A 26,769-nucleotide genomic window follows, 5' to 3' on the forward strand; every position below is an offset into this window, starting at 1 on the left:
GCTATGTAGAGAGACCCTGTCTCAATAACAAAAACAAATAAACAAAAAAGTCAGCTGTTAATGCTCTGAATTACTGAGCCATCTCTCCACCTCCCGAGCTTCTCATTTTCAAAGAAGAACACACCCTTTGGTTGTCCAGTGCCAAACTGTCTCCCAGAAAACATACATATAAGAACATTTTGTGAACTCAACAGGCTCTATTTAGGAATATATATGTATATACGAATACATATAGGCATACAATAGAAGTTAATGAAAAAAAGAGGCCTAAAATTGAAGACAAGTGGGGAGGGGTATATGGAGGTTTTGGAGGGAGGGAAGAGAAAAGAGAAACTTTGTAATTAAATTACAGTCACAAACAAAAACAACTAAAATCTGGTAGTAGGATTGCCTTGGTTTAAAGAAATATAGCAGTAAAATAAGCATTATGTCAAGTGTCTAGGAAAAAGAGCAGGTAGTTGAATAGCCCAGAGTAAACATTTGGTGTTTACTGACACTGTAAGCAGGCAGCCTGGTTAAGCACAGTCTGTGTACCTGCTCATTTAAACTGCACAGTGATCCAGTGGCTTTTTAAATAAAACTTGTGTTATGAATAAATCAGTAAGTAGGGTGATTCAGACTCAGGTCTCAACGGTGAATCTATATAACTGGTTCTAGTTAGGTGCATATAACTTAGATCTGAAAATTGATAGCCCAAGTTATAATAAAACATTTTAAATGTTTTTTTGGTAGACACTTTGGATTTAAAATTTTGAATAATATTGTCGACAGAGCCTAGACTTTATCCCCACAATAAAGAGATTTGTTCTCTATAGGGAAAAAAGTCTACATGTAGGTGATTATAGACCTTTGATCTAAACTGCATATTTAATGAGAAAATAGAGTTTAAATCACATCTTATGGCCTGCCATGTAATGTGCAAAGGACAAATTCAATTATTGAAGCCAGGATCAATGGAACATAAGAAAAAATGGAGAGAGGGAGAAAAGTTGAACAAACAAATGAATACATACAGCTTCTAACACCAAGGTGTTTTATCTGAGAAGTAAGAGTTGAGTCCCATGAGCAAAGGGTGGTTAGTTGTAGGTGGGAAGGAGGAATGGGTTTGTAGAGAAGGTAGGTCGTGTTGAGGTAAGCTCAGGAGGGTTTGGAAGTGGGAGGTTAGGAAACCGTGCCCAGAAGGACGAGGGATTTGTGCTTCTGGAGCACAAGGTGGAAGAGAAGGGCTACTGAGACAGCGGTGTCCCCTGAGACGAGTATTGCAGTTCCCATGAGAGCAAAGTGGTGTACACAGAGATAAAGGACCAGGCGTGTCATGGGGAAGGTTGTGGCCATTACACAGGGAAGCAGAAGACAACATGGTGGCCATCTGAATGAGAAGCTGGTAAGAGGAGAAACTGTGCTCATCCTCACAACCCTAACAGAAAAGTGAGCATGTTTATGGGGACACCTCAAGTAGACATAATAATAATAATACAGTAAGTGTAAGATTGGTAGATTGGAGGCCACAGGAGAAGGGTAACAAATAAACTTTTGGATTTGTTAGTACAAAAGAGAGAAAACATAAATACCCCTGGATGTCATGTGTTTGAACTACAATTCCTCACTTGAATACCTTAGATAAACTGATAACTGGTATGGACTGTTTCTGTTTGAAGGTTTGTTTGTTTGTTTAATCTTGAGCAGGTTGCCAGGATGCACCACGTCCACTCTGAGAGCTACCTCGTGTACAACATTATGAGCACTGGGGAAATAGAGTGCAGCAACACCCTGGAGGACGAGCTGGACCAAGCCCTGCCCAGCCAAGCCTTCATCTACCGCCCCGTCCGGCAGCGAGTGTACGCACTTCTGCTTGGGGACTGGAAAGGTGAGCGCCAGCTGGTCCCGTGTTCTGGGGTAGGAGGTCCTTCTGTATTTGTATTGCTTTTATTGGTTGAATAAAGAAACTGCCTTGGCCTTTTGATAGGGCAGGCTTAGATAGGTGGAATAGACAAAACAGAATGCTGGGAAGAAGGGCAGCTTGGCAAACACCATGATTCTCCTGCCTGAGAGGGACGCTGGTTAGACTCATGTCGGTAAGCCACAGTCAAATGGGGATTCAGATTATTAGAAATGGGTTGAATCAAGATGTGGGAGTTAGCCAATAAGAGGCTAGAGCTTATGGGCCAATCAGTATTTAATTAATACAATTTCTGTCTGATTATTTTGGAGTTAAGCTAGCCAGGTGGCCGGGAAGAATTCATTCTGTAGACCAGGCTGGCCTTGAACTCACAGAGATCCACCTGCCTCTGCTTCCTCAGTGCTGGGATTAAAGGCGTGCACCTCCATTGCCAGAACAAGTGCTTTTAACCACCAACCCATCTCTCCAGCCCACTCCTGGTCTTGAACTCAGTATTTGAAATCACTTTCAAAACTTACATTAGACTTTTCAAAAACAAAAGTTCTGCATGTTTGGCAAGTAATTATTGTAAACTTTCAGTTGGCTCAGGTTTTTCTGGTTTTATTGTTTTCTGCTTTTTAGCAAAGTGGTGTGAAAGAAATAGACCGTGTTAGACTTGAGGAACATAGCTGTTGGTGATGTCATCACTTTCATGAGGGCAGGGTGAAAGGAGACATTCATGAAGCAGATGGGCATGCAGGGGCTTTGCTGTCCTCCTGCACCACTGACCCCTTGTCTTTACTCAGATGGAGCCCGCAGCGGCCCGGTGGTCAAGGAGTGGTTTGTGTACCCTGGGAACTCCCTGAAGCACCCAGACCTTGTTCGGCCTCTGCAGGTGACTATTCAAGGTATGTACGGCACAGCTGGTATTTTCTGTGGGACACCAAGCAGCTCCCAAATAAAGACACAGAGACTTCTTATTAATTGTGAAAGCTTGGCCTTACCTTAGGCTTGTCCCACTAGCTCTTACAACTTAGTTTAATCTGTTTCTCTTTATCTGTGTTTTGCTTTGGAGGTTTTAACCTTTCTTTCATTCAGTATGTCCTGCTTTCCTGCTTCCTCCGTGCCTGGCTGGCTAACCCCTGGCCTGACTGGGCTGGCTGGCCCCTGCTGGCTGGCCCCCCGCTGGCTGGTCCTTGGCTGGCTAGCCCCCATTGGCTGGCCTCTGACTGACTGGCCAGCTCTGCCCACTAATCCTGCCTATTCCTCCTGTGTCTAGCTATTGGCCACTCAACTTTTTCTTTGACAGGTACCTTAGGCAGGCAAGGCAAAACAGCAACACATCTTTACATAGTACTTAAACAAATGCAGCATAAAACAAAAACAAAACACCTTTACACAACTAAGTAAATACAACATACACAAATGCATCCATGTTTAGATAGTTAGACAGATGTTCTATTCCACAACAGTGCAGCCTTCAGCTGTCCATCTTAGGGTGTCAGCTCAAGAAAGAACACACTCTGTGGATGTCTGTTTGCAGAATTACATGTTAACTGATACAGATTTCAGTTCCTATACCCCAAAGACTCCAGGGATAAAGAGCTCGTAATTGATAGGCTTTGGGGTAGGATGGGAGTATAGGTCCCCATTAAGGATCTTTCAGTCCACTTTGATTTTCTTTTCAGACCAGACTGTCCTGGAACTCACAGAGATCCACTTGCTTCTGCCTTCCGATAAAAGGGATAAAAGGCGTGTACCACCACCGCCCAGCTTGATTCTATTTTTTAGAGATTGTCAGTCTCTCACTGAACTTGGAACTCATTGATTTGGCTAGACTTACTGATCAGTGAGCCACAGAGCCTGCTGTGGTTCCACCTCCCCAGCCCTGGGATTGCAGACGCATGACATCACCCCTGGCTCTGCGTATCTGTGTGTGTGTGTGTGTGTGTGTGTGTGTGTGTGTGTGTGTGTGTGTGTTCTAGAGGACCAAAATCAGGTCCTCGTGCTTCTGTAGGTGTTTCACCTGCTTAGCCCTATCTCCAGCCACCTGATAGGCTTTTTGTGACTGGATCATGAAGGCCCTGACCTAATCAATGGCTCAATCCATTGATGGAGTCAAAATTTGATGGTATTATGGGGAACTTGTGGGCCTATTTAGGGTAGGTGGGGACCTGGGATGTGCCTTTGGAAGCGTTCTCACCTACAAAGCCTGTGATATAGTGAGGTCCTACAGTGAGGTCTTGTCCGCCATCTCCTCGGTGGTCATCAGGAAGGACTCACGGGGACTTTGTTGCAGCCCTGAGTGTCCTTTCCTTATCCCAGATTTTAGTTTTTTTCTTTAGCGGTAGCTTACATTGGTTCCTCACAGTACCCCACTCTTCAGTGAGCCTTCTCTGTTCTTTTCTCTGAAAACTACACTTTCGGGGATCGTTTCTGTAGTTCGCTAAAGGCCGTTCCCTCTTACAGTACATGTGGTGATGTCTGCTTGCTTGGCTAGTAGAAAAAAAAAGGAAATTAGATATTTCCAACAAAGTATGAGGAGGTAGAGGGTTGCAGGAAAAAAATAAAAAGAGATTCCTTTAAAATTTGTAAGGGGAGTTGGGTGTAGTGGCATATGCTATAACCTCAGCACGGGTCCAGGGGAGGAGGGGCCCAGATTCAAGCCAGCTTGGGCTGCACAGTGAGATATTGTCCCAAAAAGGAGTAAACAGGAGGTAGCTCAGAAAGGAGGGAGGGGAGAAAAAAGGAAGGGGAAGGAATTAAAAGTTAGTCAGCAAGGAAAAAGAAAAAGAAGTAAATATGTCCTCCACATTTATGTATTGAAACCGAGCAGGAATGTGGTGGTTTTAGACAGGTGGGGACCTTGGGGAAGTGGCTGATGATCAGGTGGGAGCTGTGCCCTTATAAAGGGACAGTGCAGAGCGTTCTCTTGCTCTTTCCCCCGTGAGGACACAGTGTCTGTGCACCAGAAAATGTGCCTTCCCTAGACACTGGTCTAAGGCTTCCAGACTCTTGAACAGTTTTGCTGCTATAGCCCAGTGTGTGGTGTTTTGTTATAGCAACTCAAGTGATCAGAGGCACTGGTCTGCTGTATTCAGAGAGCTCACTGATGGGCATATTTCCCGTATTCGTGTGTGTGTGTGTATGCACAGTATTCCACTTGGTTATGCATTGTGAAAGATGGTTTCTTGTAGCACAGGAAGGGATTTACTGTCATTTTCCGGCTCAAGGAGTGAATATATTCCTCCATGAGCTGCCATACTCTCCACTTTCCTCCCCTCTCATTTATGGTCTTGTATCCTGAGGGTTGAGTCTGAAATAACCATGCCTGTCTGCAGAACTAGACAGTCTTTAGGTGAAAATAGTGATTTCTTCTCAGTGTTGTTTTTGAGTCATTTTAAGTAAACCTTTATCTCAGAAGTCCAGGGAAGCTGACTGAGTACACTTGTTTTCTTGGTTGGTTCTATTGAATAACTGTCAAGTGTTGTTCAGCACATGAGAAAACAAGGACATCTGACCTACCATGGGCTCATAGCAGAGCATATCTGAAGACTCCCATGAAAAAGCTGTATTTGACTCTTTCTGATCCTGATCTCTTGTTTTAGCTCCTCCTGCCCTGACACAATATACCTAGGTCAGGAAGGATTTCTGTGTCCTGAATGTATGTGACCGTGTGAGAAGTAACCTGCCCCTGCAGCTTGTGGACCACCTTTAAAAACAGTTTGAAACCGTGAAGTGTCACAGGCATGTATTATAAGGTAGCGGTTGCCATTCACACGGCACCTCTTAGTAGCCATTATGACTGTTTTGAGTTCACCAGATAGAAGCAGGGTAGCAAGCAAACATGAAAGTGGATAGCTTAGCCACCTGTGGGTAGAATTCAGTGTTCTAGTGCAATCTACTTCATTTATATATGAAGATTTTTCTATTATGAGAAATAGCCAATTGAAATATATTCAGATGAAAGTCACTTGTATGTGAGCATTCAGGGGTTTTGTTTATTGTTTTTTCTTTATCTGTTAACTTCACGTTTCTTATCCTGAGCAGACACAAGCCAAACAGTTCTGTTTGCTGGAGGTTTTTATTTGTTTGTTTAACTTTAGTTACATTTCTCACTTTAGAAATCAATAAGGAGATTTTCATATGAAGAGCACACACAGGTGCCGGCTTCACACCTCCCATGTTCACCATCGCATCTTGTGCGTTCATTGGTGTTTATAGCTGTGAAAACACACGCTCATCATTGCTCGTACTTATCTGGGGAACCCCACTGTAGTCCCCCAGATGTATCTTGCAGGTTTCAGAAGCATCTGCCCCTGGCTTGGCTTCTGGGGCTCCATCCTTCCTAATGGATGTAGGGCTGTCTACCTGTGCACATAGACTTTTACCACATTTGTGATTAGGTTTTGAGCTGATGTTCTCTCGCAGAGGTCTGGAGATCAGAGTGTATGCTCTGGCCTCTGAATTCTGGCTGTAAACACCTCAGCTCCCATTTCTTGCACAGGAAATTTAGGAGTCTCAGAGTCTAGATGAGACTGTGTGTGCAGATGTGTGAATTGAGAGAGAATGATTATCTGAGAGTGTGTGTGCTTATGTGTGTCACGGTGTGAGTGAGTCTGAGTGCATGTGAATGAAAGTGTGTGTGTGTGTTTGTGTATGTGTGTGTGTGTGCGTGCATGTGTCTATGCATCTGTGATTGTGCCCGCATGTGCATGTCTGTGTACATGAGAGTGTATATAGTATATGTAGTTCTTTCTTATGCTAGCTGATATCCTGAACTGATCACGTTGTGTAGGCAGATACTGCTTGTGCATTTCCCAGCCACCCAGATCCGAATAATGTCACAAAAACTTTATTAATTACAACACTGAGCCTGTTAGCTCAGGCTTCTTATTAACTAACTCTAGCATCTTAAATTAACCCATTTCTACTAATCTGTGTATCACCACAAGGCTGTGGCTTACCAGTAAATGTTCATGGCGCCTACTTGACTCCACCTACTCTATCTCTGTTCAGATTTCCTACCTGGATTTACTCTGCTAAAATTGGCCAAAACAGCTTCTTTATTAACTGATGGTAATAAAGCATATAGCATACAGAGGGGAATCCCACATCAATGTTATAATTCTGTTAAACATACTTTTTGTTGGGGTTGGAGAGATTTCTCAGCGGTTAGAGCACTGGCTGCTCTTCCAGAGGTCCTGAGTTCAATTCCCAACACCCACTTGGCAGCTTACAATCTGATGTTCTCTTCTGATCTGCAAGCATACATGCAGACAAAGCACCTCTGTACATAAAAAATAATATATATGTCATTGTCTATATAAATATTATATAAATATTTCAATGACAATTTTTTAAATGTACTTTTTATAAAATACAGTTATTTAACTAAAAAAATCTCATTTTTGGGCATCCTCTGCAACCAATTAGTCATTTTTCTTAAATCTTACTGTTAAAAAGAATTAATTAATCTAGGTATCCTTCAAAACACACCCTACTCTACACTGGTAAAAATGATACTAGAAACCTATGGGAGAAGGAAGAGAAAAGTTCTGTAACAAAAGCCTTTGTGTAGATGCATCAGAGGTTACATATTCTGGAGTATTCGTTTATGATGCCTGGAGATAAAGCCTTGGTGTGCCATGTGTCATACAAGACGACAGCTCCAGAAGGCCACGGAGACGCTTTATCACCTACACTAGTGTGTGCCGTGTTTCATACAAGACCACAACTCCAGAAGGCCGCGGAGACACTTTATCACCTACATTGAGTGTGCATGGGCATTTGGTGTTTCCTGACTAAACAAGTTATTAATTGCATTTGGAAATGAAATTCTCTGACATTAGGGGATGGGACTTTTTCCTCCATTCCACCAAAATGCTAGAAGAAAAGACTGAGGGGAAGAAGGAGGCCCCAGCGTCCTCTGCTGTGAAGAAGCAGGAGGCCAAAAGGATAGTGGATCCTATTTGAGAAAAGGCCCAAGAACTTTGACCTTAGATAAGACATCTAGCCCCAAACAGATCTCACCCCAATCCATTCAGCTGCAGCAGCAAAAAGCTGCAAATGTGTTGTCTGAGCTTTCTGTCCTACCTGGTTCCCACAATCCTTAAGTCCCAAAGAAATTACACAGAGGTCTACATTAGTTATAAACTGATTGGCCCATTAGCTCAGGCTTTTTATTAACTCTTACAACTTATATTAGCCCATTATTCTTATCTGTGTTAGCCATATGGCTCAGTACCTTTTCTGGTGAGGCAGTCACATCCTGGTTCTTCTGTGCCAGGATCACAACTGTGCACGAAGCTTTCCTCTTCCCAGAATTCTCCTGTTCTCATTGACCCACCTCTACTTCCTGTCTAGTTGTCCCGCCTATACTTCCTGCCTGGCTACTGACCAATCAGATTCTATTTGAAATATAATTGACAGAATAGAGACAATTGTCCCATACCACAAATGGCTTTAAGTACCACCTGCAATTCACCCAGGCCCTGGACCATCAAACATCTGCCCAGCTTCCTAAGCTTGTGCACAAGTACAGGCCAAAGACTTAGCAAGAAAAGCACAAGAATCGATTGACTCATGCCGAGAAGAAAGCTACCAGTTAAGGGGGCAACCACACTGAGAGACCACCTGTCCTTTGAGTAGGGGTCAGTGCCGTCACTCCTTGGGACCAGGAAGTCTCAGCTGGCAGTGATCAGTCTTGATGTAGACCCAATTGTGTTGGTGGTCTTTTGCCTGTTCTGTGTTGCAAGATAGTGTTCCCTACTGGATCATCAAGGAGAAAGCCAGACTGGGCACTGGTCCACAGGAAGACATGCACCATCATTGCCTTCACACAGGTTAACTCCGAAGCCAAAGTAACTCTGGCCACACTGCGGAAACTACCAGCACTAATTACAATGGCAGATATAATCAATTAGATCTTCTGAGAGGCAACATCCAAGGTCCAAGAATCTGTGCCTTTCATTGCCAAGCTGGAAAAGATACAGACCAAAGACCTCTCCACCAAACTGGGCTAAATGTGCACTGCTGAGTTGTCTGTTGAACATAAATATAATAAATTTTGCCTTTCAAAGGAGAGAGATTTTGAGGTCAGGGGAGATGGCCTGGCAGATAACAGCACTCTGCCAGAGGGCCTGTCTGTGGCTCCCAGCACCCACATGGCAGCTCACAATAGTCTGTAACTTCAGTTCCTGGGGATCTGATGGGCTCCTTTGTGCACATCACACAAGCGCGCGCGCGCACACACACACACAATTTTGAGAGAGATTTGGGGTGTGGATTTTTACTCTAGTGGCTGTCTGTAATCTCTTCATGTCTAACCCCTGGTAAGAATACCTCACGCTGTAAAGGACCTAAGGGTGCTGGGTGGTATTTGGACTTTGCAAGTATCAGAATCTCTTGGCCCAAATGCAAAGCACAATTGCTGGCTGACTTCCAAGATTTTCTAATTGGGTACAGTCGGGTGGGCCCAGGATTGTACTTCTGAGTTACCAGGTTATACTGTGGTTGCTACTCTTAGGAAAGACACTGAGTTGGGAGGAGAGACTGGAGCATGCCAGTTCCGTGTTTGCTTTTATTCCCTGGCTGACATGTCACCACTGTGTCTGTCTGTCGCCCCTGTGTCCATCTGTCGCCCCTGTGTCTGTCTGTCACCCCTGTGTCCGGCTGTTGCCCCTGTGTCCGGCTGTCACCCGGCTTTCGCCCGGCTGTCACCCCTGTGTCCGGCTGTTGCCCCTGTGTCCAGCTGTCGCCCCTGTGTCTGGCTGTCACCCCTGTGTCCATCTGTCACCACTGTGTCCAGCTGTCGCCCCTGTGTCCGGCTGTCACCACTGTGTCCGTCTGTTGCCCCTGTGTCCAGCTGTCACCCCTGTGTCCGGCTGTCACCCCTGTGTCCGGCTGTTGCCCCTGTGTCCAGCTGTCGCCCCTGTGTCCGGCTGTCACCCCTGTGTCCATCTGTCACCACTGTGTCCAGCTGTCGCCCCTGTGTCCGGCTGTCACCACTGTGTCCGTCTGTTGCCCCTGTGTCCAGCTGTCACCCCTGTGTCCGCTGTCACCACTGTGTCCGGCTGTCACCCCTGTGTCCAGCTGTCGCCCCTGTGTCCATCTGTCACCACTATGTCCAGCTGTCATCTCTGTGTCCCTCTGTCACCCCTGTGTCCATCTGTCACCACTGTGTCCAGCTGTCGCCCCTGTGTCCGGCTGTCACCACTATGTCCAGCTGTCATCTCTGTGTCCCTCTGTCACCCCTGTGCTCGTCTGTCACCCCTGTGTCCCTCTGTCATCTCTGTGTCCCTCTGTCACCCTTGTGTCCGATTGTCACCCCTGTGCTCGTCTGTCCACAGCATTGGAGGACCAGGAGCCAGAGAAGCAGTCTGTCCATCCCTGTGCACTGCTGCCCACAGTTCTGGGTCTGTGCTGGTGCCTTTGAGGCCCCACTTCAGACTCACTCTTTGCAATGGACGCCCCTGTTTTCTGGTGTAGGGACTACCACTCAGCTTCTCTTAGGATTGGCCTGCCCACCCCATTCCCCTTTGATGTTTCCCGTCAGCTCCCATTTCAGCCGGGTCCTCTGTCATTCATGTGGTCACAGCTTCCCTTCGTGCCCACTTCCACTTTATTTCCTGTCCCAAAGGCCTGAGACATTTCCCATCTCTGAGTGTTTCTCCACACTAGCTGATCCTCTCTTCAGTCTTCTCTCGCGTCTAACTTCTTCACAGAGCTCTGTTGTAACTGTGTTCATGTCATCATTTGGTTAGGCCCTGCTGCTCCCCAACTGTGAGCTGGGCCTGTCTTGGTACCCACCATAGTGCTACATTATTCAGAAGCCGATGTCATGTGGAAGATTCTCCACTTAACTCTGAACTGCCCCACAGGCTCATTCGTATCTTCAACAGTTGGTCCTGGGATAGTGGTGCTGTGGACACTTTAGGAAATACCTACATCTGCCTGGAGCAGTGGGTCATTAAAAGTGGGCCTTACCTGCTTCAGATTATAGCCTGTGTCTACAACTCATGGGTAGCAGTGTGAGTAGCTGCCGCTCCTGCTGCCATCATGATTGTGATGTTCTGAAATCCTCTGAAACTGTGAGCTGAAATAACCCTTTTGTTCTTTCAGTTGCCTGTCAGGCAGCTAATGTGGTGTTAGGCTTTTGTGTGTAAATAAAGGGAACACCAGGTGAAATCTCACCATCTGTCGGTGGACTCTCAGCTGGACTGATCTTGATACTTGGTTGGATGGAAAGATGAGAAAGGAAGAGGAGCTTGCATGTGCTCGTTGCTGCCTGCTTGCAGCTCCAGAAGCATTCTTCCAACAACATTCAGGCCACATGTCCCACCCAGCGGGACACGAACGGGAGCCCGGGCCCTGAAGGGGAGGAATGGACAGCAAGTCTGTATTCTGATCAAGCTGCCAACTTTATTTTTTCTCAGGAATATTATATAGCAAACAGGCAGCCGGGGAGGGTCGGATGCTATGCCATTGTTCTAACTGGAGTATCAAGTCTGGAGACAGCCCTAGCTGATAGGAAGAGATAAGGAAATACTGAGGTTCTGTAGATGTTTACTAACAGGGAATGCTAATTACTTCTGGGGCCTGGGGCCTGCAGGTCTGCAGGCCTACTTAGCTCACAGGGAGAGATAACAAGATACTGGGTTATTTCCTGGGCCCAGAACTTGCCCTAACAGAGGTAAATATCTTACTTAATTTGTAAACTAAAATGGCTTGACTATAAACAAATTCAGGTCTTTAATCCCAGCAGCCACATGTGCCTGTCCCTTCTTCATGAAAACCTCTTAGAACCCCTTCCTAGGTTCTCTTGTTTTTCCATTTGACCTTCAGTAATTTTGTGGTAAAATCTTTACATTTCTTTTACAAAGCTGGGATTTAAACCCAGGGACTTCTGCATGCTAGGCGTCTATCTGCTAGAAAGCTAAATACCAGCTCTTAGTCTTTACACTCTTAAATCTCAGTTTGCTGGCATGATCTTTTTCTTTTCTCGAGACAGGATCTCTCTAAGTAGACCAAGCTGACCTTGAACTCACAGAGATGTACCTGACTCTGCCTCCCAAGTTCTGGGATTAAAGGTGTGCGCCACTACATTTGATGAATAGTCTTTTTACTGCAAGTTCTTCCAAGGCCGTAGTTGGCCGTCTTTTACGTGGGTCTGCTCCTTATAAACTGACCTGGATTATAGACATCAGTACTGGGGTGATCAGAAACCTCTGACAAGGAATGAAAAGAGCGATTGTTGTCCTGTGTTGATTGCCGTTGGTAGCTGAGGATTAAACATAGATGCTAGTCAGCTCTCTCCCACAGGGAGCCCCAGGACTCTCTCCTTAGTGGGACAGATGCTTCAAATCTTCACCTCACTGTCTAAAGCTATCAAGGAGTTGAGTCTCTGAACAAATGAAGGCCACGCGTGAGAAATGTCACTACTTGTTCAGTCAGGGAGTCCCTCGGTCACCACTTGCAGTGTCTGTGATTCTGGATATATTTTGCAAATCTCCAAATTTTTTTTTAACATTAAGTTTTTCTGTATCCAAAAGTATCATATTCTTGAAGAAATGTTCTTTACTGTCTGGAGCAGCTAGGGAACTTCACCCTTCACTCACTGTGGTGGAGGTGACAGTCTTCGTACTGTCTTATCTCTGTGTTTTAAAATAATAGAATGTCTGCATGGGAGAATGTAGGGTATTTTGCTTTTCTTACATTTTTTTATTTCTTAAAAATTTGCAACATCTGACTTTTATAGTGAAAAACCTTTTCTAAATACTTTTGGAATAACTATAGTGGTAGACATTCATTATTTCCTTTATATCAGAGGTTAGCAAGCCTTTTACATCTAATGTCTCATAGTAAACGTGGTCGGCTTTGTAGGCCCCGTGACTCTGTCTTACTTGTAACCTGTGTCATCAAACTGGAAGAAGTCACAGACAGTATGTGCACAGGTGAGCACAGCGACTTCCCACTGAAACCGATGAACTTTGAATTGATGCTGGGGTTCTATATTTGCTTGTGCTAGGAAGTATTCTTTTTTTCTCAACCATTTAAAACAAAGTGGTTCTTAGTCCAGAGGTTCACAAAATGCTGGGAGTCATGTCCAACAGATTCTCAGACACCCTTCGTGACCTTGGAGTGTGATCTCTTAGTACCAGTCTCTTGGGTGACAATTACATTTTCTTTCTCCCAAAGAAAATATTAACAAAAAAATGCTTTTGGTAAATGAAACACTTTAGCCTTTTCAGCACTGCAAGTGATTTGCTGCCTTGTTTGGCTCCTGATGGTGGGAAATTCACCACTGGGAAGAGCGAATGGTCATGTTTAAAACAAAGGAAAAAGAATTCCCTTGGAATCACTGGCTTCTGATACCATTTGGTTAGCTGCTCTGTTCTCATGGTGAACATGGGGGACATTCCACCCTAGTTACTCTGGAGTTTTGGCACAGGTTTTCTGTCAGTGCCCAGCAGAGAGCCACAGCTGCAGGAGAGGTGCTGCCACTGAGGTTGTTAGACCAGCACCTCCGTATTTGTGTAGACTCACTGTTTGTCGCCTGTATTCACGGCATCTGTCTTTGTCAAGTTTAACAAGTAAGGGCCCCTCCCTCCACCCCTGGAATTGTTTCTTTGTATCTGCATAGTATAGAAATGGACCCCGAAAAATTGCCTTTTAGGGATTTGTGCTTGGTGGTTTGTATCCACAGATCTCATGCTCAGCAGGTCTGTGCGTATCTCAGAAAATGCACCACTAAGTCTCTGCAACTGATTCTTTGGTACATAAAAGTTAAAACCACCAATTTGGAGGGGTTCGAGCCAACTGAAGGGGTGGGCAGATGGCGTTCCTCAGAGGCTGCCATCCTGTTACTAAATCCCTGAGTGGAAAACAGCATGGACGTGAGTGAAGCCCCCTTTCCCTACAAACCTACTTACTAGAAAGGGTAGGTCAGCGAGGATGCGCCTGCCCCGTCTGTGGGTTTGTTTTCTTTGAAACCAGGAAGCTGTGCCCACATTTGCTCTCTGGTTCTATTGAGTTCAGCCTTGATGCCCCACGTAAATCAGATAGGGGAGAGATGAATCATTCTTCATTGTACTTCCAGAAGCCTGTCGGGACCATGCTATGTGAATGTCTTTTTTAGGGCGAAAACCTAGTTTGGAAGTTCTGTGGCTGAGCCAAGAGCCAGCAGTGCAGGCCCGGCGCCTGGACACGTTGCTAGCCTGCTTCAACCTCTCCTCCTCCAGAGAAGACCTGCAGGCAGTTGAGAGCCCATTGAGAGCACTGTGCTGCCTCCTAATCTACATCTTCGTCCAGGTAAACTCTGAGCTCACGGTTCTCGTATATAATAAATATATAGGTGCTACAGCTGCCACACGGTCTGGCCTCACCTTCCTGGAGCGCTGTGAGTCTTTCTGTGGGCCAATTCCCATGACCTCTTTCCACAGAGCACAAGTAATCCTTCAGGATCCTCATGAAGAGGTTAAGTCAGAAAGTTAGTGTGTCCGCAAGTCAGTGGTGGTGTGTGTTTATTCTCAGGATTGGCTGTCCTCTCAGAATACTGTGGTAGACCTAGAAGGATAGATAAATCATAAAATATTATGGTTTTATGTAGTTGAGCTTAAATTAACTTTTTAAAAATATTTATTTCATTTTATGTGTATGAGTGTCTGGTTCCACCCATTCCCTGTATGCATTTGTGCCATCTTCTATGCCTGGTGCCCATGGAGATCAGAAGAGGGCATTGCATTCCCCTGGACCTGGAGATATGGGTGGGTGTGAGCCACCATGTGAGTACTGGGAACGGAGTCCCGATCCTTTGCAAGAGCAACAAATGCAAATGCCCTTAACCACTGAGCCCAGTCTCCTAAATTAGCCCTTTTTGGTTGCAGCATTGGAGTAAAATTGCATATCATTCATTATATGAAAATTGAGTTGAAACTAGTTTGATTTACTCCAATCTATTTAACAAGACTTAAGTCTGATTTGAGGAAATCTTGGAAAAGCATTTATGATAGTTACTTTGGTTATTGCTACAATAAAATTCCTGGCCAAAGAGACTTAAGGCAGAGCTGTTTGGCTTCCAGTTTGAGGGAACAGTCTGTCCTGAGGGAGCTCACGGTGGCAGGGGCACAAGACAGTTGTTTGGGTTCCGCCCAGCAGGATAAGTGCTGGTGCCCAGCTTTCTCTTGTTGTTCAGCCTGGGATCTCCGCCCCCATTTGCTGTTCTTTCTAGTCAGTTAACCCAGACTGGAAACTCCCCCACAGGCATACCAGAGGCCTCTTTTCACAGGGAATTCTAAACCCCATCAAATTGTCAATCATGCTTAGTTACCTGTGAGAAAAACACTTGAGGGTTAGACCGTCCCCTAGGTGTGTTTCAGTTTGGTTGTTTGGTTGGTTGGTTTTGTTTTTTCAAGACAGGATTCCTCTGTAGCTTTGGAGCCTGTCCTAGAACTCACTCTGTAGATCAGACTGACCTCAAACTCACAGAGATCCGCCTGCCTCTGCCCTCCAAGTGCTGGGATTAAAGGCGTGCGCCACCGCCGCCCGGCTAGGCGGGTGTTTTAAGAACAGCCTCCACAAACCTGACGAATTGTGGGTAGAATTAAATGGTAATGAGTCTCAGTCTAAGCAGAGATCGCTGTTTACGGATTTTAAAATCTGGATGTGTGCCTGACTTTGTCACAGATCCTACATTTGCAGGATTTTCCTTTCATTTGTATAATGGTGGTGCCTCTTTTGGAATAGACATGGAAGAGGGTAGTTACCAGCGTGTCCATGTATCTTCACTTAACTGGGAGTGTGTGCCTAGGTCAAGTGCTGGGCCGCGTCTTTCCAGGAGAGTTTCAGGGTTAGGGTGGCATAAAGCCTGTGTTCTTTCTGGTTTTCGGGGACCATTTTATCTGAAAGAGGTATACAAGAATTTTATTTTCCAGGTGCTCTTGGTTAAATTTCTCCGATGGATTTATCATTGTCCTGTTTCTTTCCCCGTAGTTTTTGCTGCCACACAAAGAGCTCTTATGTAAGAGTAGAATTGCTTCATAAGTAGTTGACATATTGCTTCTACTTGATTACAAGTGTGATTATTGTGCTAGCTACTTTTATGTGAATTTAACACAAGCTAGAGTCTTTTGGGAAGAGGGAACCTTGACTGAGAAAATGCCCCCACTAAATTGACCTGTGGGCAAGCCTGGGGGACCTGCTGTTGACTGATGATTGTGGGAGGGTCCAGCTCCCTGTTGGTGATGCCATCCCTGGGTTGGTGGTTGTGGGTTCTTTATGAAAGCTTGCAGAGCAAGCCTTAGGAAGCAGGCTAATAAGCAGCTCCTCCCATGGCTTCTGCTTCAGTTCCTGCCACCAGGTGCTCTGACTTTCTTTGATGATACGCTATGGTTTGAAAATTTAAGCACACTACCCCCTCCAAGCTGCTTCTGGCCATGCTGTTTTATCACAGCCCTAGAGAGCTGACAGTTTTATTAGTTGCTTTTCTCATTGCTGTGTCAAATGCCTGACAGAAGCACCTAAGTGAGGAAGGGTTTGTTCACAGCTCATCATGGTGGGGAAGGCACATTGCTTTCATTGTCAGGAAGCAAAGAAAAGCAAACGCTGACACAGGGTTTCTCTGTGTCACCCTGGCTATCCTGGGACTCATGCTATAGACCAGGCTGACTTTGAACTCTCAGCGATCTGCCTGCCTCTGCCTCCAGAGCACTGCTAGCCTGCTCGGCTCATTCTTTATCAGTCCAGGACCTCCACCCATGGGATGGCACCACCCACATTCATCACGGGTCCTTTCTCCAAGGCAGCCTTCCTAGAGGGAGTGTGCTTCTGTGGTGATAACCGAGTCCAGCAGAGGCTCGGCTCAGACAGCGTCAGCCTCAGGAGTGTGTGAGATCTAGTAGGCAGAGACACCATGTCTTTGGGTCACATAACTTATTTTAAAAGCTACATTAATCCCTCCCTGTCTGTGTTTCTCTCAGTTCTCTGTCTCCCTTTGTTTTTCGCCCACTTTTTGATTCCAGAGAACAGAAGGGCCTCATCCTCTGGGTCCCTTATTTATGTAGCTGGGATCCAAGAACAATGGTGACATCCAGGATTGTTGAAGTTGGCTGCTCCCCCAGTCCTGGCCACCCCACCTCAGCCTCTGAGTCATCCGTTTTTGACATTTTATGCAGAAGGGATTGCACTATTACCCTGTGGAGAGCTTTGTGTCGTAGAGGTGCACCTCTGTGTGTGTGTGTGTGTGTGTGTGTTGTACATTTATAACAAATGGAGCTCACACTGGCCTCTCTGTGTGTGTGTGTGTGTGTTTTGTACATTTATAACAAATGGAGCTCACACTGGCCTCTGTGTGTGTGTGTGTGTGTGTGTGTTGTACATTTATAACAAATGGAGCTCACACTGGCCTCTGTGTGTGTGTGTGTGTGTGTTTTGTACATTTATAACAAATGGAGCTCACACTGGCCTGTGTGTGTGTGTGTGTGTGTGTGTGTGTTGTACATTTATAACAAATGGAGCTCACACTGGCCTCTGTGTGTGTGTGTGTGTGTGTGTGTGTGTGTCTGTGTGTGTGTGGTACATTATAACAAATGGAGGCTCACACTGGCTCTTTGCTGTGCTTTTCAGGTGGACACTCTTTCCCTGGAAGATCTGCATGCATTTATTGCTCAGGCCTTGTGCCTCCAAGGAAAATCAACCTCACAGCTCATGAACGTACAGGTACAGTCATTCATCACGGCCATGGCGGCAATCACGCTGTGCTCACAGGGTCAGCATTCTTTCTAGCCTTTTCATGTTGTAGTTGGCACTTCATAGGAAGCGCAAGGCAGGCATGTTTCCTCAAGGAAACACATGGTCATCCTCCATCGGCAGCTCCCAGATGGGTATCATTTCCGACCCTGACAACCGCTGCATCCTTGCTCAGGACCCCAGGTTGTTTCAGGGCCTGACCTGGTCTTCTGAGTTTGAAGAAAAGCATTTGTCATCCTCTTTGGCCTCAGAGAAATAATGTCTTCCCTGGTCCAAGCTCACCTGTCATATCCCTGTGTGCACAGCAGGGTGGAGCCAGGCTGCACTTCCTGTATCCTCACCCAGCACATAGTAAGTGTGCATACATGTATTAAAACTTAGATTAGACTATATGTATAAAGATCTGTGTACATATTTCTATACTTCTCTCTGTAGCCATAGGTTCCCCAACTAATCATAAATTGAAAATACTTTTTTTTAAACTGTGTAGCACCTGCTTATGTACAAAGACCTGGGTTCTGTGGCTTGTCTCCAGCAACAAACCCAGAAAACGTGGAGTAGAGAATATCACAGCCTAGGGAGAATGCAGTGTTTCAGAGAAGGCTGGCAAACCTTTGTTGAGCAGAAGGCATGTCCTTCTTCACAGAGGAGTCATAGCAGCTGGAAAGGTTGCTGATTACAACAGAAGGGACAAAAGAAAGGGTGAATGTTTCGCCAGTGAGAACTGAAAGTGACCGCAGCCAAGCTAGCGTGTGGGGAGGCTTGAGGGAGACTTAGCTACTTGATGTCTTCATTTTGTCGATTCTGTGTCTCATCTCTGTTGTTTCCATTTCATTGATTCAGCCCTGTTTTTCTTTCTTCCCATCTGCTGTTTCAGGGTTTTGTTTAGTTTTGTTACGGAACTTCCAGGTCTGTCCAGTACTGACTCGAGATCACTCAGTTTTCTTAGACGCTTAGTTCTGTGGATTGCCTCCTCTTGGAACTTCATTGAGTTCCATGGGTTGGGGTATATTATTGTGTTTTTTTTTATTTAATTCTAAAAAGGTTTTAATTTTCTTCTTAGTGATCTGTCTGTTGGTGAGAGGGCAGCCCTGAAGTCACCCGCTGTCCGTGTGAGGGTAAATGTGTTATTTTACCATAATAATATTTGCTTTATGAACTTGGGTGCTCTTGCGTTTGGTGCATAAGTGTTTAGATATGTAATATCCTCATGGTGGAGTTTTCCATTAACACAAACGTAGTATCCTTCCCTATCTCTTCTGATTAGTTTTGGTTTGAAGTCTTATTTTGTCAAATATTAAAATGGCTACAACAGCTTGATTTTTAGGTCCATTCACTTAGAATACTTTTATCCAAAGGTGGTGTGTGTCCTTGATGGTGAAATGTGCTCATGACTGCAGCAGAAAGATGGATCCCAGTTCCTAGTCCAGTCTGTTAGTCTGTACTTCTTACTGGGGAACTGAGACCATTACTGTGGAGAGTCTCCAGAGAGCCGTGTTTGCTGATTTCTGCTAGTTTGTTATGGTGTAGGTGATTTTATCCCTCTTTTGATTTATTGTTCTGGGATTATTGATTCCTTGTGTCCTTCTTCTAGTTAACCTCTTGAGACGGAGGTTTCCCTTTTAGTACTTTTGTAGACCTAAACAGGTAAATAGAAATTGCTTGATTTTGGTTTTATAGCAGTCTGGACTGACATCTGTGGTCTCTCGGAGTGTTACTCTGATGGGCCTGCCTTTATATCATGACTTTTCCCTTGCAGCTCTTAACATCCTTTCTCTGCTCTGTGCATTAGTCTCGTGCTTACTGTGTCTGGGGAATTTCTTTCCTTTCTGGTCCTATGCATTTGGTGTTCTGTGTGCCTTTGATAGGCATCATTTTCTTTAGATTAGGGAAATTTTCTAATATAATTTTTGTTAAAAATATTTTCTGTGCCTTTGACCTGGGTTTCTCTCCTTTCATACCTACCATTTGTGCATTTGGTCTATTTATAATGTCTCAGATTTCCTGGATGTTTGTGTCTGTATTTTTTTTAAGATTTAGCATTTTCTTTGACTGAGCTATCCATTTCTTCTACCTTGTTTTTAAGACCTGAAATTCTTTCTTTCATGTCTTTAGTGAGGCTTACCTGTGCGGTTTTTGTTAAATTTTTCACTTCCAATTGTATTTTAGTTTGATTTTTCTTTAGTAATTCTGTTTTTTTGTTAAATTCTACTTTCATATCTGAAATGTTTTCATTATTTTGTTCAACTGCTTGCTTCTGTTTTCACAGAGCCTAGACGAGATTCAACAGCGAGAAACACTTCAAACCCCTCAGCCAACAGAACACGCTCTGTTGCATGGATGTGCCAAGTGTGGTGACCTTAGGGTCACTGGTAGAAAGTGCATCCGGGGTCAGAGGGTGTCACAGAGGAATGGAGATGGGCTGAAAGAACTAGGAGACTCTGGGTCCACACCAAGAGGACAGGAAGTGGGCTGAGAGGAGACACTTGTGCTGGGAACTTCAGCAGAACTAAGGAGTACTCTGGAGAGGCTAGACCGGATGACAATAAAAGTTGCCTGCTAGGTTGTAGACTAGTGTAGCCACTGGGGGGTCCCTGGTAGAAAATAGGGGCATGGGTCTGTGAGTGTCACAGAGGAGTGGATGGGGCTAGAAGGAAGGGTTGGAAGGGGCAGCAGAGCCTCATCTACAGAGAGAGTTCCAGGAAAGCTAGGGTTATACAGAGAAACCCTGTCTTGAAGAAATGGAGGGAGCGAGGGGAGGAAGGGAGAGATGGAGGGACGGAGGGAGGGTGGGACAGCAGGAGAAAGGACCCTTAGGTTCACACCAGAAAACAGAGTTCATACCCCGATAGTCTGCCTCTACATGATCCATCCTGTTGGTGAACTGTCCCCTGGATTTTTTATTTGACCTACTGGTCTTTTCCTTTCCATCATTGTTTTGGTTTAGGTTTTCTTCAGTATTGATCTGTTTACTCTTTTTATGTTGTGGATTGTCTTCCTCATTTTATTCAGCAGCCTGTTTGTGTTCTTGTAGAAAATAGTAGGGTCCTCCTTATAATGTTACCATATTTATAATCATTCTCTTCAATCCTAACGTCCAGAATTTCATCTGCATAATACTAGTTAGGAGTTATTAGAAGGGGGTTGGTGATTTATAGAGGAAATAAGTTGGCTTGGTTTTTTTTTTTTAATGTTACTTATGTTTTGCACTGAGATTTGCTCATCTGGGGTTAGAATATAGGTTAAGATTTTCTGTTCTTTTAATTGCCTTTCTTCTTTAAGTGGATGTGTTTACAATGTTTACAAGAGACTGGGTTGTAATATAGTTCTGATGTTGTCATCTGTTAGACTCTTGTTCTAGTCACCAGGCTCTATCTACTCTGCCCCTGTGGGCTGAGTACCAGCTGCAGCTCCAGTAATTAAAGTACTTCAGTAATGTCATTGCCGGTGACCACAGGACACTTATTAGTAAGGGCTAATTTAGAAAGTAAATGGACCTCAGTAGTACTGTGGACACTAACAATGCTAGCGTGAATGCAGAGAAGAAAAGACGTAAACAATCCATCCCTGTGAGACTGGCAATAAGCATTAGGTTGTTAGGTGGGAAGCAGAGACAAGGGGCATACATAGGAGTGATAAGCATTAAGGCAAAGGGGAAATGAGGTGGATATGTGGGATTTGGTTTAGTTGTAGACTAAAAAGAAGCAAAGATATACTTAGTGATTAAACCAGGTCATTCGTGGACTTAGAAGATGCAACGCCAAGTGGAATAGATTTCTCGGAGTCAGGAAAGAGAAAGAAGAGTGTAAGAGTGTGTGATACGAACAGCAGGTGACAGCGTTGGCCTGTTGTAGTGTCCTCCTGTACTATGTAGATGAGAAATGGCTGTCGTGGGGACGGAAAGCTGGGAACATCTAAGAAAAAGTGAGCACGGGCCTGAATGTGCTTCCCTGCACTGCTCTGGCTTCGCCTCCTTGGTCTTGGTGTAGGTTGTGTTCCCTGTGGCTTTTAAATGGTCTCATCTCCCACCGCGATGGCTCTCAGCTCCTCTTGTGCAGGGTGTTTACTTGGCTGTTTTGGTGGCTGTGGAGAGCTGAGGAAAACTCAGTCCTGCTGAGGCTGCTGCCCTCCCACAGGGTCGTCAGGAGCTGCTGGTTTCTTTCCCTGGGCAGTTTTGTCTTTCCTCGTTTGTGTGTTGCTGGTATATACCTGGGGACAGTCACTGGGAACCCCTATGTAAAATTCCTGCCACTACCGTTCTGTAGATTTCCTGGCAGGAGTCTTTTAGCCCAGTTTGCTTGGGGGAAGCAGCTTTGCAAGGGGCGGCTGCTGAGTGGCAGCAGCAAATCCATTCATGGGGCCTGTGGCAGAGGAGACTTGTTGGGGTGTTGATCAAATCTATTTCAGGACTTGGAAAAGTAGCAGATGGAGTGATAAAATATTCATATTCCCTTTAATTCCCAAACGGTGATGAGTGCCTCCGTCCAGTGTGCCTTCTGTTCTGCCATCTTATCCAGGAGTCCCTGAAAGGAAGTCTCAAGGGAATTACAAAACCAAAGCGAAACAATAGACTCCAAACAAGAGCTAAACTTGAGGATGAAAGAGCCACACGCAGAGTTCAGTTATATTCCCCGTACTATCAGTGCACACAGGGGAACTGAATTAGGAAAACAGTGCCATTCATAATTTTTTTTTACTAAATTGAATTGCCTAGGTACAAATTAAACATACGTAAGATTTGTAGGTCCAAATTTGCAGTCTTGCTGGATGTGGTGGTGCATGCCTTTAATCCCACTCCTGGGAGGGAGTCAAAGGCAGGACCTATATAGTGAATTCCAAGACAGCCAGGGCTACGTAGAGAACCCCCCTCTCCAAAAAAATGATAATCTCAATTAAGCAGGCAAGAGAAAAGCCCCGCATGTGAAGGCCAGAGGACTTCACTCACAGTAAGTGAAAGAAGGGTTGTGCTAATGGACCTTAGAAGTAGTTTATTAAATTCAGTTCTGCTCGTGGTAGACTCTACAGACCAGACGTAGAAATTTTATGTTAATGAAGAGCTTCTACAGACCCTACAAAGAATCCCTGTGTCTCTTTCTAAAGAATGACAACTTCCAGAGTCACAAGCAGTTGGAGCAGTTCAACCCCTTCAGGGTGAAGGTTAAATCTGCAGTGACCCAAGCCCATGATAAACAGCTGTTTAGTTAATGAGGCAGGTCTCCCACGCTGTGTCCCTGCTGGCCTGGAACTCACTGTGTAGAGCAGGGTGGTCCTGAACTTGTGCGGTCAGGCTCTGGCACTACAGCCGTGTGCCAGCGTGCTTGTGCTTCAGGTCCTAAAACAATAGTCAGATTCATGTAGGTGAGGCCTGTCTAGGAATGGGCTGAAACACCTGCCACTTTCTCTGACTTTTTTCAGCTTTATTTACTGTGTCAGATGTGTAATAGTGTTTAAGATAACATTGGTCAGTGTGAGCAAAGTGATTCCAAGAAGGCGATTGACTCGCTGGTGCTCTGGTTTCCATGGGGTTTCTTAGACATCTGTAGTGTTGATGCCGGCAGTGGGTTCAGCGTTCCAGACCCATGGTGAATGTGTGGCCTCTTGTGGGACTGTGGGGCCCTTTGTTAGCATAAAGGGTGACTCCTCCATCAAGAACAGAAGAAAGCTGAACATAAAAGTCTGTTTAACAAAGAAAAGAAGTAGTTCGTATCAGCAAGACATTTTTTTCTTTTATGTGTATGAGTATTTTGTCTGCACCTTGTGTACCTTGGACTCTGCATGCAGAGGCTAGAAGCGGGCATTGGGTCCTCTGGAGCTGGAGTTACAGACAGTCACTATGTGGGTGCTAGAAATCAAACCCAAGTCCTCTGGAAGAGCAGCCCTTAACTGCCAAACCATTTTGCCAGAGCTGAGGCAAGATATTCTTAATTTATAAAAACTCAGGCACCAGCCTTTTGAGATTACATCATTTGCCATTTTATTTTTAAATGGTATTCATTCGAAATGAGATTAAGTATGGCTTTTAGAAAACATGGTGAGTGGCTCTCCCTTTGCCTTTAAAGAAAGTTTTTCAGGGGAACAAAGCCAACAATTATCTTATAAGTTCTACCTAGTGGCCACCCCTTATGTTGGCCCAGATTTTCCTAGAACAGTGTCTTAATTCCTGATCTGTCTGTGACAAGACATCGTGACCAAGCAAGCAAGGTTAACTGGGAGAGAGCATCCACAAACCCAAGGCAGACATGCACACGTGCACACACACACAAACAGAGGTAGGGAGACCTGGGAATGGTATGGTGTAGGCTATTGAAACTGCAGAGTACCATCCCCAGGTCCACACTTCCTCCAAGGCCACTCCTCCACCAACAAGGCCACACCTCCTAATCCTTTCCAAACAGTTTCACCAATTGAGGACCAAGCATTCAAACATGAGCCCATGAGAGCCTTTTAATTCATACCACCACAAGCAGGATGGTTATGTTCCAAATCTGTATAAGGAGAGGACCGCTGCCTGGTGGGTGGAGGGTGAACAAGGTCGTGCACTGGCCTGGGTTCCCACCTGCTTCTCTGGCCAGCTTGTTTGCCAGGTCTCTTCCAGTCAGACTTGCGCAGGAGGCCAGTGTCATGTTCAGGGTTCGTCAGGCGCCTGTCCTGAAGACAGCATCGTGGGCCCGACCCCCTCGAGTTACCGTTTTGCTGCACCTATCTAACTTCTGCTTGGCGCTGTCTGTCTTGAGCTTGCTGTGCATGTCTGTCTCCACAGCCGGATTACATTAACTCCAGAGCTGTGCAGCTGGGGTCCCTCCTCGTCCGTGGCCTCACCATGTTGGTACTGGTCAACAGCGCATGTGGCTTCCCCTGGACAACAAGCGAATTCATGCCCTGGAATGTCTTTGACGGCAAACTTTTCCATCAGAAGTACCTGCAGTCTGAAAAGGGATATGCTGTGGAGGTTCTCCTGGAACAAAATGTGAGCTCTGGTCACTGCATATTGGAATAAGGAGTAGGCGTGAAGTCAGTGACTCTAGTGTACCTGGAAAGTCTGCCCATCCCATTGGTCAGGTCCTCCAGAGTCATCCCCATCACCTCACAGAGGTGCAAGAACTGTGCTTACGGTTCTGTAACTCATGTCCACACATGAGGGTGGCCTGGTTTAGCGGCATCAGTTGATGTCCATGTAGCTAATTGCTTCTGTAGGGAAAATGAGCTAAAAGGGTTTGCAGTGTCTTCAGAGGGTCTCCCAGACAGCAGACTAGTTGGGCAGACCGTCCTGCTACAAAGGCTGCCCATGTCCTGGGGACACTGACTGCTGCCCCAGCTTTCTAAGTACAATTGCTTCATGATTCCTGGAAGATTTCCAAATGAGGCCTCCCGCCAAGCTCATTTGGAATGTTTTATTACCCACAGGGATGAGAAGGCGGTGTGGCTGTGAGAGAACATGCTGATCTGTTAGATAAAACACTCCCCGAGTTTTCACACCAAAGGGAAAACATTTGGCAGTGTGTTGCTGTCACCATTTCTCACCAGAGTTCCAGGGTGTTGCAGGGTTTGTGAGTGTTCAGAACTTAGAGGGGCAGAAAGGAAACCCTTTCTCAGCTTTGGACATTGCTCCAGCAGGGACTGAAGGAGACGCAGGTCTGGGACACAGCTGCCCATTATCCTTATTTGTGTACCTCAAAATCTACAATTCCTCCTCGAGTACCTCAAACCCACTTAAAAGAATCATCGAGGATGAAGTATTGATTCATAATTCAAGAGGCTATGAGAACAGTGCTGTTTACCGCCCCCCCATCTGCTGCTGCCTGATGACCCCAGCATTCCTCTCCGTGTTCCTGGATTATCACAAGAGTAGATTTTTAGCCATGACTCTTTAGTCTACGCAGGATAGAAACAGTCATCATAGGTGTTTGCTGCTGTTTCCAGGGGTCTCAGGAGGGGAACAGTCATCAAGACCCTCTTGGGGTCTGAGAGTAGCCACTGCCTCTACTTGGTGCAGACTATGCAGCTACGCTGGCTGATGTCCTAGGGACAGAGACCACTAGTAGGTCCCCCGTCCCCCCACCTCACACCCTACTCTTTCACGGAGCATGCGGCCAGCCTGCATTTTCATCTGATCTGTTTGCAGAGATCGTGGCTCACCAAGTTCCACAACCTGAAGGCCGTGGTCTGCAAGGCCTGCTCCAAGGAGAACCGGCGCATTGTAGGGAGAACACACTGGAACTCTCACTACACAGGTGGGCAGGGTTGGTGCGTCCCCTTACCTGTCGCATAACGTGCTGGGGCCCTGGGTAGACTTGCCTGCTTTCTTGTGATTTACTGATAAAAGAATGATAAAATTATGACAGATGAATATGACTGGGCTATACTCATAGCTTAAATTCTGTTCCCATCAGGAAGAATATCTCAGGAAGGACCCGTTTGTTAATTGAATGAAGAGCTTTCTCTAATGCACCATCTGTTTCCCACAGTTCCCTTTATTAAAGGCTACATGGATAATGTGTATCTACCTTACAAAACTTGAGGTTTAGTTTTTCTCAAAACAAATGGACAGTAGAAAAATTCAGTATGTATATACGTATATGTGTGCAGTCATGAATGGTTTTAAAAAGTGGTCTTGATTTGAAAGGAAAGTAGAAAAGGGCAAATGGGAGGGAGGGGAGAAATGTTGCAATTAAATTATAATCTCAAAAAGAAAATCATTCAACAGGAGCTATAAAAACTCATGGTGCTGTGACCTAACATGGCCACTCTTGAAAGATGATGCCCTGCTGAAGGGCCTTCCTGTGCTACAGTTCAAGATTCTCACCCTTCCACAGAGCTTGTATCACGTTAAGCAGTGGCCAGTGGATCCTAGTCAACCAAGGGGCTCTATGGGGAGAGTGTCAGTGACAGGCATTCCCGTAAGCTGGGTGCTGGTTCCACAGTGAGGAAGCCTAGTGGTCTGGAGAAGATTGGCTGTAGATTCAAGTGATTACAACAGGAGGAAGGTCAGTAGGAGTTGGGTATAGAATCCTTCTTAATATTGAACTTAAGAGAGTTGATGTTTGTATCCATTTCAAATTGAGGAACTTTGGAAGGTTTTGAAGTGTTGTTATCAGAACTGCACTCTTAGGATAGCAGCTAGTTTGTTAGTCGAGGGAAACAGG

The 26,769-nt window shown here is 45.3% G+C and overlaps 1 protein-coding gene across 5 annotated transcripts in view; it reads left to right on the top strand.

The window, feature by feature from the left end:
• The window catches only part of Fam120b (family with sequence similarity 120B), a 71,656-nt gene that overhangs the window by 36,355 nt on the left and 8,532 nt on the right, over positions 1 to 26,769 (top strand). For all 5 annotated transcript variants that reach the window (XM_041679960.1, XM_041679964.1, XM_041679963.1 and 2 more), the window contains exons 3-8: positions 1,687 to 1,867; positions 2,686 to 2,787; positions 14,019 to 14,191; positions 17,504 to 17,596; positions 24,387 to 24,593; positions 25,749 to 25,857. In XM_041679960.1, the coding sequence (XP_041535894.1) occupies positions 1,687 to 1,867; positions 2,686 to 2,787; positions 14,019 to 14,191; positions 17,504 to 17,596; positions 24,387 to 24,593; positions 25,749 to 25,857 (865 nt within the window). The remainder of the gene's footprint in view (positions 1 to 1,686; positions 1,868 to 2,685; positions 2,788 to 14,018; positions 14,192 to 17,503; positions 17,597 to 24,386; positions 24,594 to 25,748; positions 25,858 to 26,769) is intronic.

The sequence above is a fragment of the Microtus oregoni genome, unplaced genomic scaffold (genome assembly GCF_018167655.1).
Source record: "Microtus oregoni isolate MIOR12 unplaced genomic scaffold, Mior012 000033F_ref0000390, whole genome shotgun sequence".
NCBI lineage: Eukaryota > Metazoa > Chordata > Mammalia > Rodentia > Cricetidae > Microtus > Microtus oregoni.